The sequence below is a fragment of the Myxocyprinus asiaticus genome, chromosome 31, assembly GCF_019703515.2.
Source record: "Myxocyprinus asiaticus isolate MX2 ecotype Aquarium Trade chromosome 31, UBuf_Myxa_2, whole genome shotgun sequence".
Lineage (NCBI taxonomy): Eukaryota > Metazoa > Chordata > Actinopteri > Cypriniformes > Catostomidae > Myxocyprinus > Myxocyprinus asiaticus.
Window position 1 is genome coordinate 33,932,031 of NC_059374.1, and position 13,407 is coordinate 33,945,437.

General features: G+C 38.5%; 1 protein-coding gene across 5 annotated transcripts in view; it reads right to left on the reverse strand.

The window, feature by feature from the left end:
- Window positions 1-13,407, reverse strand: part of LOC127422052 (stAR-related lipid transfer protein 13-like) — a 127,435-nt gene that overhangs the window by 10,356 nt on the left and 103,672 nt on the right. For 4 of the 5 annotated variants that reach the window (XM_051665391.1, XM_051665392.1, XM_051665394.1 and 1 more), the window contains 2 exons: window positions 4,951-5,022; window positions 1,665-1,746 (listed from right to left, as the gene is read on the reverse strand). In XM_051665391.1, the coding sequence (XP_051521351.1) occupies window positions 1,665-1,746; window positions 4,951-5,022 (154 nt within the window). Of the gene's footprint in view, window positions 1-1,664; window positions 1,747-4,950; window positions 5,023-10,951; window positions 11,256-13,407 lie in introns of those variants that run through there. The other variant, XM_051665395.1, reaches the window with a different exon arrangement.

Below are 13,407 nucleotides of genomic sequence, written 5' to 3' on the forward strand. Positions count from 1 at the left end.
ACGATTTACGAGTCATTATCAGCAAATTCTATTAAGTGACAAGTCAGATAAAATTTACAGACATAAGCTTTGTCATTAGTGCTAGCATCTTATAAACTCCCCTATGCACTTAGTGGACATGTCATGCTAGAATTGTTTACGGAGTTGTTCGTCTCCCAGGGCTGTAGAAAAGTGAGAAGTCAGGGGGCGAGGTGGGAATGTAGGACATTGTTACCTATACAACAGCAAACAGGTTTGGAATTTCGATGAGTTGCCTGAGTGTTGTTTAGAGTCACAGTAGAGTGAGTTAAGTAAGCCCCCTTTTGCCCCAGTGCTCTCCTACCAGGGTAATCTCTAAGGCAACCAACGTCACTGGAGGGCTCTTTTTATCTTAATTTGGGAACTCAGATTCAGTGTGTGAACAAGAGGAAAAGCTAAACTCAGAGTACATTTTGTACTTTTCTGGGAAAACCCAATGACAATGTAATTTACAACTTTTAATACGACAGTTGTTATTTAATCATGGCATTATTTACTTCTGCATTTTATAAAGATTGACAAATAGGAAACGAGCAGGCATGGGCATAAATGAAGCAATTCAATATGTCAACAATTAAAAAGAAGAACAAATAGTGACTTGGCTGTGGTCTGGTAATTTGAACCAATTAAATCCAAAAATGGCAGGACATTTACAAGGGTCTGTTAGAAATTCTGTGATAGAAATGTCTCATGTTTACCAGTGTACTGACTGTCTAGCAAATAATTAATGTAATGTTCATTTTGGGTAAGGACCAGGCCTAATTCTAATTTAATCATTTGTTTCCATGATAATGTACAGCTTGAGGTGTGTCTTTATCCATTTTGAATGTTATTTTCATATTAAGTGGATGTTTTAAATAATTCACTGGGGACAGTGGTTCTCCAAAGATGGCATCTTATGATCTGCACTTTAAATTAAACTTTTTGAGCAGGGTGACGTCTTATAATTATTTAGAAATCTGAATTTGAGTACCAGCCTCATTGCCCCAAAACAGTTTTAATGGTGGCTTTAATAGGAGTTTGAATACCGTGAGCCTCCACACTCACTAAGACTCCGTGGTAAAGCGCTCAGCAAGCTACGTGATAAGATGCGCGGGCTGACTGTCTTGGAAGCGGAGGCAATTGAAATCCGTCCTCCGCCAGCCGGATAGTGGTGAGTAACTGTGCCACCATGAGGAATTACAGAGTATTGGAAATTGGGCATGCCAAACTTGGGAGAAAAAAAGAAGGGGATAAAACAAATAAAAAAACTGAAATTTGGGTGGGGCATATCTAAAGGTCCACTCCTTTTTTAATAAAAAGCCAATAGACTTTAGTTTACATCACAGCCATGATCCATGATTTTGATTGGATTTGATTGGACAAACATGTGGAGACCCCCATTAGTGCAAGATGAGTCATCAATATTTGTTTCTGTTTTCTCGGAAGAGACTGTAAATTTCCAATGCAAATATCTGCTAAACACAAGCACTTTGGATTAAACTAGCATATACGTAGACAGCCTCAAAGGTAACAAAGTCCTATTTTGGAATTTTTCATGGGGTCTTTTAAGCAGCACGTGTTCCTCTTATTCTGGCTATGATTATGAACTGATTTGTTTTGGTAGTACAAAAGACACCAAAGACAAAGATGCTACAGTCCCTTACCTGCAAAGAGGTTCCACTAGATCTTTGTCCAAGAAGTCATGGTCTTTCTTCACAGGAGAGATGTCAATAGGAAATTGAGAATCTGTACAGAAACAAGGCGTTTCCCATTTCAACAATCAAGTTCAATTATGCCAAAGGCTGGACAAAAACAGATGTCTGAATGTCTTTTTAGGGACAGTAATGACTTCACTCTGATTCGTTAATAGGCCAATCTTTGCATGTTCACATTGAAAACAGAGGAATCCAGGCGCCCACACTCTTTTAAAAATCCCTAACAACACATTCTTTCCAGAGCAATAGCCAAGGCAAAAAGAGTAGCTAACTTGTTGTAGACTTCCAGATGCTAATAAAGTACGACAGTGTTTGCCCCCCAAAACTAAGCTTGGCCTTGAGAAGCTATTACGTCTTGCACTAAGAATGGTGTCCAACTTATGTAACGGGGTGACTGGATCCAGACCCTGCTGAAGCTGACATTCCATTGGTACAATTAAAGGTTTCATCATATTTTTTTCCTTTGTGGAACGATGCTGCCCACAGTAAAAAGCATAGATTCAGTGAGATTCACTGTATTCTGGTAGTAAAGCAGTGGAAATATCAAAACAACACTTATGAAAAGATGCATTATGAATAGATTCCATTCGGCTCTTTGATTATATGTCTGTCCATGAGATTGAACAATGAATTGCATTGACAGTGTGTCATCTATCTTATATAATGTAGCCTATTTCATATTAACAGAATGTTAAAAATGCGAATATGAAAATATATGATGATGAAAATACTAAAATGTTCAATAAGCAGTTACATTTATTAATGATAAAAATCAGAATAAACAATTCCACCAAATAATATAGTTCAATAACTGTAAGCTGTTTACGGTTGCCAAGCAACATAGACACTTGCAATATAAAATATGCAGGCAAAAGTGTTCTTCTATAGTCATTTCATGGTTTCAAAAGCAGCTCATCCAATCGCAATTTAGTTGAAATGATCCGTTTTATAAATATGAATTTAACCATGCAAAGACTATTTAAAAAATATCCATCTATTGCGAGTGAAAGAAAGCGAGTGTTTTTGTGGCCGAATGAAACAGGGTTATTCTGTTTCTCTTTGAGGATGTTCAACTCTAGTATGTTAAAGTGGTACCTCTTTACTGGAACCAGTCAGACCATAGACCTTTCTGTACCTCTCAGCACTTAAACGTAAAACTCTCAAACTTAAAAGAGGTGTCTGCTTCATGGGCCCATGACTGCTGTACAAATGGTGGTATACCATCTTTTTTTTTTTTTTTTTGAGGTGGTACAAGGCACATCACACCTAACATCTTTCTTGTTCCACAGAAGAAAGTCATAGGAGTTTGGAAATATGAGGGTGAGCAAATGATGACAGAGTGCTCACTTTTAGCTACATGTAGAGCCGAGGAGGGCGGGGCCGGGCTGGAATGAGACACACCCGGTCCCCAATCAGCCTGATGGGGTGCGCGAGGGATAAAGGCGGCCGGGGACGACAGTTCGAGAGAGAGAGAATTGCAGGCAGCTGTACTGTGTGTTTTTGGTTGTGTGTTTTGTTTAAATTGTTTATTAAATTATTATTTATATTATTAAGCCGGTTCTCGCCTCCTCCTTTCCACTGAACCCCCTTACACTGGTGCCGAAACCCGGGAAGGAGGAGGGATTCCCATCGCAGAGTCCTCGACACTGCCATCCACCCAGGGCAGCACCGCTGCCATCCGACGGGGAACGGAGTAGCCCGACCACCCGGATGCGGGGAACGGCCGTCGTCCGCGAGGCAAGTGGGGACGGGACTCCCCGACCGCCTGGAGCGAGGGAGCCGCTGCCAGGGGCAGAGGAGTGCCCTGCCGTCCCCCGGGAACGCGGAGGGGTCGAGAGAAGACCGCCGTCCGCGGGGGGAGGAGGGAAGCGACTCCCCGACCGCCTGGAGTGGTATGGCCGCTGCCAGGGGCGGAGGAGTGTCCCCACGGGACGCCGGGAACGTGGAGGGGCGTTCTGTCCTCTGGGGGTCGGAGGTCTGACTCCGGTCCGCCCAGGGAGAAGCGGCTGCAGTCCGCCTGAGAGGGTGGAGGAGTGATCGAGGACCAGGCGACGGCGCATCAGACAACCGGTGAGTTTCTTTTTCTCTCTCTCCTCTCTCTCTCTCTCTGTCGCTCCGTGTTGGCCTTTCCCTCGCCATTTTGTTTTGTTGTTTTTTTCCCCTCCTGTCTCCTCCCAGGTCGAGGAAGGCGGGGATGACCCGCCGGCAGTCGGGGCGTAAGGCAGGCACGCCCCCGGAGAGGAAGGGTGGGGGATGTACGTAATGCCGGGGGCTCCCAGGCCTGAGGCAACGCAGGGAGGAGTGTAGAGCCGAGAAGGGCGGGGCCGGGCTGGAATGAGACACATCCGGTCCCCAATCAGCCTGATGGGGCGCGCGAGGAATAAATGTGGCCGGGGACGACAGTTCGAGAGAGAGAGAATTGCAGGCAGCTGTACTGTGTGTTTTTGGTTGTGTGTTTTGTTTAAATTGTTTATTAAATTTATTATTTATATTATTAAGCCGGTTCTCGCCTCCTCCTTTCCACTGAACCCCCTTACACTACACTATCCCTTAAACATTGTCAGATCCGGTAGATATCAAAGTGCCCATTAGCACCATGTTTTCTGAAATTACACTGGGAAAAAAAAAATCACAGATTAAAAACGTTGTGTTTGTCTTAAAGAAATATTCCAGGTTCAATACGAGTTTAGCTCAATCAACAGCATTTGAGGCGTATTATGGGAATGGAAGTGAATGGGGCCAATTGGTAAACATTAAAATACTCACTATTTCAAAAATATTGCCACAAGATATTATTTTAGTGTGATAGCTCAAATAATACATAATGTGTTACATATAAATTAATGTAAGTGCTTTTATAAAATTATAAGCTTCACATTTCTGCCTTTAAACCTTCCAAAAATTGGCCCTATTCACTTCCATTGTAAGAGTCTCACTGTAACCCAGATTTTTGCTTTTTTTTTTAAGAAAAGGTGGGACTAGTCGAAATTTATGTTTTGTGGTAATCAACATTAAGCAGAAATGCTGTCGATTGAGCTTAACTTGTATTGAACCCGGAATATTATTTTAATCACACTCACTTTATGAGCAAGGTGACGTCATACAATTGTATCGAAATCTAAATGCGAGTCCCAGCCTCTCTGCCCCAAAATAGTTTTAACGGCAGCTTTACACTTGGGTGTGATAACGTTTGTGAGGTTTTCTAAGTTTATGTTCTTGTGTGGTGCAGCGTTACCTTTAAAGAGCTGGGCGTACTGGGGGAATCCTGCTGCCCGCAGCCAGTCACAAGCTTCCTTCGCCTCAATTTCTGCAACACACAGAATGTTTGTTCTTGTCAGACTCATAAAACGTGTCTATCTTTTTATATATTTAGATACAAAGACGAATCCAGATTAGAGGGCCAGATTTCATGGGTTACTTCAAACTTTAAAATCATAATGACCACATAATAACAAACTAAACAAAGTAACAGCATTCACATTCACGTGGTAAAGATATCATTTGTATCAACAAAACTTACGATTCCCCGCCCTTTATCACTTATAAACAACCTCATTTTCAGCATTATTAATTCTAAAGATATTGAAAATCCACTGCTTATTACACAACTCTCTGAAATACTTGATTCTGATTGGCCGATTGCAGCATTCTGTTGTCAGATATTTTTGTATAATGAGCACAAGTGTATATAATTGACCATTGTCCCAGGAAACTGATTCTCTACATAGCTGTGCTTGTTTCACGTCTCATGTCACTCTGCGCTATTTCTTCGCACATAATAAAATTAGGGCTGTCAGTTTAGCATGTTAATTTAGTGCGATTAATTATACAAAATATAACGTGTTAAAAAAATTAACACAATTAATCATATCCCTGGACTGTAATAAGGAATATTCCTTCTATCTGAGCAATTCAAGCTTGGAGTACCACCTGTTTTCTTCAGGGGGCAGTAAGCAAAACTCGCTGTATAGGCAACAGGCAGCTTATACAGACAGAAAACAAACCACACTTACCGATGGCAGAAAACACAATATGAGAACACGTTCTTGCATTCAAACACAGCTTGATGGATGCAAATCTGAACGCAGGGATCTCAAGACGTGTTTTTCTAAGATTCAAACTTCATTTAACTTGACACAGCGACCTAAAAACTGTACATTTATGACGCGACGCAACAAGACGGTCCAAAAGAGTCAGTCTGACGCAGATGTACATTGACACGTCCTTAAACAAGCCCTTATAATAAATCTCGGACTGACTGATGAATTCAGTTGCAAAATGGATTGCTATGGACTGTAGACCAATGATACGTTTAAGTTCAATAATATGGAAATAAACAATATATTGCATTCCAAATCTTTTTTTTTTTATTGTCTTTTTTAATGCTTTACTTGTGTGCCTAAATAATAATGTAATGCATTTTAATTATCTGTATTATTATTTTATATATATATATATATATATATATATATATATATATATATATATATATATATATATATATATATATATATATATATATACTTTAAATATAACTATTTATAATCATTTAATCATTATATATTGAATTATTATTATTTGAGGGGCTTTCTTAGCAAATATTTATGTATGCGATTAATTGTGATAATTATGTATGTAATTAATTCAATTAAAAAATGTAATCGATTGACATCCCTAAATAAAATAATTTAAACTCAAATGAATATCAATGTCCATTTATTTATATTTATTTGGTAAGAAGCTGGGTAATAAGCAAGATAATGTACAGTCAGCAGGAAATTATCCTTTACTTATCAACATATTGTAAATATCTGCCACACTGAGGGACATTCTATTATAACTGATCAAAAAGGACAACTATCATTTTGTTCCATCACAACTATTTTTAGAACAAGTATGCATCTGGAGAGGAAGAGAGAAGAAGTAGAAGAAGAAGAAGAAGAAGAAGAGAGAGAGAGAGAGAGAGAGAGAGAGAGAGAGAGAGAGAGGTATTACATAACATAATCAGTTCAGTGTCAGATACAAGACAGGTTACAAGATAATCACTCAGCCCTCAGAGCTTGTAAAATCAGCTCTCAATACCTCACGACAACAAAACGAGGACAGCTCAAGATCTTTAGGACTAAGAGATCAGTTACATATTGGCATCATGATCCTGTTTATATAACTAAAGGCTCTTGTGATGCGACCCAGCAGATATTAGATGATGCAGAGTTTATGACAGAGACTATGGAGAGTTAATACAATGTAGCCTACAAAAATGTCTGACAACTTACGAAGCTTTTTGTGGTCAGCCTTTGGAATAACTTTAGGAAACATTGTGATCAATATCATCATTGAGCAAAACAACTGGTTTAGAGTTAAACAAAAAGGTCAAAGTCAACAGGGATCGCTTTAATATTTCGTTTGTTTCTGCTAGACAGCAATGAAATTAAAAACAATGCAGACTCTTGCTTCAGTCTCAAGTATGACAAAATTGAATGCATTTGCAACATAAAACCTAAATTGAATACTGTAAGCCGGAGAGGGTAATTCAAGTCTATTTTTTGACTTGAGACAGCAAAATCTGATATTTGCAAAACAATAATTGCAATAACAATACTTTCTGTTGCTTAAGAATGCATCACATTTCAACCAGGTATACAGTTACTCAAGTTCATTGTCAACAAATCTGGTAAAGACGTCTACAAATGTAACAGTTACACAAATCGATACCATCTAGCTTACTTCCCAAAAAGTTCTTAAAGTTACATTCAATTTGATTAAAATGGATATGTACAGTGTTTTTCACAATACAGGTCATTCCAATGCAGCTTTACAAGGAATAGAGCCTTACAGTCCTCAACAGGCATGCCAAAGTCAACAGTGGCCAGGAAATATCCCAAAGATTTTAAAGTAAGATGCAGACCATGGAAGGTTACAAATAAGTCTGGAATCATAGAAAATGTCATCTAAACATCTGATTCCTAAACAAAATAATCCTTAACAACCATATGAATCATTCTCTCCCGACTCAGCAATACAGGAGTGAACTCTATGAAGTACAATGATGCAGCAACACAAACTCACCTTCAAATACCACTAAAGTAACAATAGGAGCCTGAATCCTACGCCAGCCCGCTTGACAATTCAAGTCACACCCCAAAGGGTGTCCTGTCCGTCCTATCTATGCCCGACCTCTGAGCGTGCGTACAGGAGTAACTGCGTCAGAGAGTTAATCGCATCTGGGTTTCCATTCATAGTAATGACAGTAACACTGATAAAGTCGATGAGAATTCTTGTGCAGTCTCCACCTTACTAAGATTACCTGGCTTTTGTGTCACCTCCTTTACCGAACAATAAGGTTTGTTCCCTCCATACAGCCACTGTGTGTGGGACTAAATACTTCATACGTCAACAGATATGCAAAATAACTGTTTTTTATGACTGTGTCACGAAACCCTCAAATTTAGCCTATAGCAACTCGGTACAACTAAAGCAGTAATGTTCACAGATATCTTAGGGCCTTTTCAGACAGATGTAAACAAATGTATCCAGTAAACTTATCGACTTATTCTAGACATATTTATCTCTGCAAATATTGGCAGACCAAATGCCTTTGAACTTCAAAGCCCATGAAATAACATGGAACTACAAACAGCTTGATTCTACAGACCTATTTTTACAAGGTTCCTAACAAAGCATGTTACAACACACTGTATAGTGGTCGACCGATATGGGTTTTTCAATGGGTTTTGTATTGATAGCCAACACAATGCAGATAATTAAAAACAATTAAATGAAAGCAAACAGATGGACTTATTTTACACATAATATTTACTCGAATAACCTTTATCTGTTGTTTTTTAGATTAGTAAAAAATCTAAATCAGATAAATGAAAAGGTCCAACTTGTTTAGTAAATTAAAATAGTTGCAATTAAATATCTTAAGTAAGGATTAGAAACCATGTGAAATACAGCTGGCAATAAACCATCAAAAAACAAATATATAAACAAAAATCAAGCAAAAAAAAAAACAAAAAAAAAACAAACACATATTAACACTTTAATCTATTTAAACTATTAATCAGCCAAACAGACACTGTTATCAGCCAATTCCGATAATCTCAAAATGTTCAAATCTCGGCCATTTAATCAGCTGATACATCGGTCTAGTACTAACACTGTCATAACACATTGTTACAACACAATGTGGGGTCAACATGTGATGCCTCGTACACCTGCTGGGCTTTCACAATGAGAGGGGACACTGAGGTCCCATTCACCTGTTTCAACCTAAAATGAGGGAACCTCCGTTGAGACTAAGTCTTCATTCCCAGGAGTGCTGCGGCCACTTTTTTTGTAGCACTAGGGCTGTACAGAAACAGCGAAAGTGCAGAAATTTCTTATCAATGTCCGCTACGTTGGCAGCCAGAAACCCAAGCTGGGAATTCCACGTTGCCCAGCATTCCGTAACATTATCCTGAGACTTCTTGTATTGTATCTTTGCTGTTTTTTTTCTCATGGAATTGGAGGGATAAAGAGCTCAGTTTCTGGCCCTATGCCAGCGGGGAACTCTCACTAAATGTGACTAAATGCCGCCATCCATGCGACTACCAAACTGCATGCAGTGTACAATGACTGTCACAACAATGCCTTCATAGTACTGTGCTGATACAATGGCTTAGAATACCAATAGCAGAGTGCCACTAAATGTAAGTGTCAGTTTGCCCACAGAAAGAGACACCTTTTCTCCGTACTGAATAACCTTATGTAAAATGAGGCGGGAAGCTGTTTTCCCTCAAGGACTGCCATGGCACACGTAAGCACTTATAGAAGGTGAGCTGTCTTGCTGGGAACTTGACAGGCTTAAACTGTCACAGTGTTTAAATTCCACAGATGTGTGTATTTTGGAAGTGATACAAGAGTCATACATTCAGTCAATTTGTATGCAATAGTATTTTACTGTACGAAAATACAATGTCAAACATTCATCCGCATTGCTGTACTGTAAATATGACAACAGAGGGGAAATCAGACAGTTTAATCCTCCTGTTCTGTTCAAGGGCATTTTAAGAACTCGAAAAACATACTTAAAGGGATAGGTCACCCAAAAATGAAAATTCTGTCATTATTTTCTCATCCTCATGTTATTCTAACCCTGCATGACTTTCGATCTTCTGTGGAGCACAATAGGAGATGCTAGGCAGATAGTTAGTTTTAGTCGCCATTCATTTTTAATATATGAAAAAAAGGAGTTATGAATGTGAATGTGTAAAGAAAGAAGGTCATACAGGTTGAAACAACATAATGGTGTGTAAATGATGACAGAATTTTCATTTTTGGATGAACTATCCCTTTAACCTTGAATTATCTGGTTGATAATTCATTACTTTTCCTAACTGAACCCACTTTATATTAGATGTCTTTACTATGAACTTAGGCACTTGATACAAAGTACTTATTATATACAAATGTGCTGTTGCATTGTACTTACATTTAAAGTACCTGCATTTAATTACATCTGTAGTTACACTGTTAAACTTACACCTAACACTACCCTTACCCTACACCCTAACCCTAATCCTACCCGTACTCCTAAACCTGCCTGTACCTCAACCTCAGTAGCAGCAAATGTGAATCATGTGAGAATTTTGCAGAACAACATGTAGTTACACAATAAATACATTATATTGTATGTATTTCAAAGTTAGTACATAGTATTTAAAGACACCTAACTGATTGTAAGCTAAATTTAAACTTGATATCATTCTTCAACTGTCCATCATGAATAATACAAGTAATGTTACATTACATGTATTTGGGGTCTCAGAAACCCCAGATATAAAAATTGAAAAACTGCAACAAGTTTTCACAAGATGTCTAATTGGTGCACACACTGTAGAGGTACATTGCTGCCAGTTGACTGTAGATTTATTTTATTGTATTTTCTACAATGTGCTAAATTCTACGGCAATTTGACCCCAAACAGAAACATTCCTAGAATTGATATACAGAAATGTTTCTACTTTGTGGTAAAACTTAGAGATAAAGCTTCAATTATAAATCATTTTGATAAGTTATTAAAAGAAGTTGAAGGTAAAATAAGAGGTTAATTTTGAAATTTCTATTATTATTATTTTTTACATATACAAAATTGGGGTCTTAGACCCCAAACATAAAAACACTAAAGTTAATCTCAACAGAACATGAGGGTTAAGTATTAAATGTGTTTTAAAAGTTTTAGATTTACTTACGAGACACTTTCATCATGAAGAAAAACACCTTGGGAATGTTTAAACCAGAATCTAAAGTTCCCCAAACATTTTTACGCGAAAAGATGCCCTCTCCGTGAAAGAGCTCCTAACTCATTGAAGTCTCTCTCGTCTTCTGCTTGTCTCTCCTCCTTAGCTTTTGTCTTTCTCTCTTGCTCTGTCACTTCCTACCTGGCCTCCCCTTAATTTTTCACTCTCTCTATTTTTTATTTTTTCCTATACCCCAGTTCCAATCCTCTCATTGGTTCTCAGGTCCAAGCCCCCTTTCAGCATCTACCCTCCTCCATTCCTTTCGCTTTCTTCTCTCTTCTACTTAAATCATTATAACTCACTCCCTCTAATGCACAATTCTTGGCACTGCCCTTTCAGTCACCCTCCAAGTGGCAGAACGCTGGCAATGTGGGATTTTCTTTTCTTGCCATCTAATGATGTAATCAACCCCCCCACCGATCCCATCAGACTCCAAAACTCACAATCTACAGGAAGTCTCCCCTCCTCTTTGAGTTTTAAAGCAAGGGTAACCACTTTGTTGTTGGTAAGATCTTCGCCTGCCCCCATCCCATATAAATGTTACAGACATAGGGCAAAACATTTGCTTCTTGTTGGGAAAAGGGGAGGGACGATGGGCTGGGAAAACTAAGATGATCTAAATTCCTGCAATGCCCCACGGCACAACGGAAAGATGTACGCTTAGGGAAAATGTGACATCACAAGCATCACGGCCATTAGCAGTGATTCACTGGGAAAGATATGGCATACAATGTGGCATGCACACTTCAATACAGTAACTGGTGTTGGCTCAGACTTTGCTGCCCACTTACTAGTACATACTAAACATCAGTAATGTGACCCAAAGCCTGATGAGAAGACTCATGTGGGCTGTGATCTCTGCACTGGGATCAAACAATAGATAAAGAAGACAAAAGACAGTCTCCAACAAAATGCCACCAAACATTCCACAAAACTCCAAACAGCATCTTTGTTGTCTGCTCGCGCCAGATTCACTTTAACATAATTTTGGACCAGTTCATCTTATATTATTTGCTATACATGATATACTACTGCTAAAATTATTTTAAAGGAATAGTTCACACAGAAATGAAAATTCTATCATATTTTACTCTCCCTCATGTCGTTCCAAACCCATATGACTTTCTTTTTTTACGTGAAACACAAAAGGAGATGCTTTAATTCACATCTCGGTTCGTCTTTTCAACACAATGGCAGTGGATAGTGCCTCGAAAGTAGAAAAAAAGTAGTCCGTGCGACTACATATTCCAAGTCTTCTGAAGGCATACAATGGTTTTGGTAAGAAACAACCCACATTTTATGTCATTTTCAGTGAAAATCTTGAAGACCATTGTGCGTTCATAAGCACTTTGATAGAACTTGTGTTGTTTAGTGCTAAAAGAAATTCTCACGTAAACTTGTGCCACTTACAGACCAGGGTATTTATTAAAACATCTCCTTATGTGTTCCACATAAGAAAGAAATTAAAGTCATACAGGTTTGGAATGAAATGAAGGTGAACTATACTTATAATATGTTTGTTATATTTAAAAGCTTATTTAAAGGTGCAGTATGTAAGATTCAGAAACCCTTGTTATTAATGACATCTGTGGCCGTTAAGTGAACTGCAGCCAGCTACCTGTTGCTCCTGCTCGCGCTCGTGCACACACTCCATAGGGATGCGAGCGAGCATCGACCAAAACAATGATGTAACGTTCAAAGAGACTGAATGTGATTCACCGGCATCATGCTGACAGATGAGGTAGCATAATTAAAATTACACAGTTATGATTGTTTTACTACAAACTTTAAGACTGTATATTATATTTTACTCTCCAGTGCTGGAACAGGGCTAAAGCAAAGTGTGGATATAGGTCTGACTATGCGAGACTTTAGTTTGAAGTAATCACTTTTCTTTTCTAATACATTGACTGCATTTATACGATAGCCTATGTCGGCGTTAGCTAGCTAGCTAGCTTTATCAATAGCTGTTAGCTAAATTTGGTGAATGATGACAGTAGCTGTTTATAAAATAGACCGTACATTATAAATATGTTGACAATTCAGTATTGATGTGATTCCATTACAACTGACGTTTTGATATATCGATGCGCTATTGTTTTATAATAATAGAATGTATATATTTTCTGTATAACCAAGTTACGTTACACTAATGAAGCGCGCATAAACGTCACATCCTTTGGATTTTCCCGGCAAAACTGACCTGCTCCCTTCGCATGAAAATCAGTCTACAGGCTTTAATAGGCAACCTAGGAAGTCCGGGAAGGGCCAATTTTTTTTAAGTTGCGTTACAAGCCGTTCATATATTGGCAAAAAAAAAAAAAGGTGAATATTACATGCAAATTGTTACATACTGCACCTTTAAGTTGAATTCACTGAATTTGTTTCTGTAAAATCTGAAACGTATG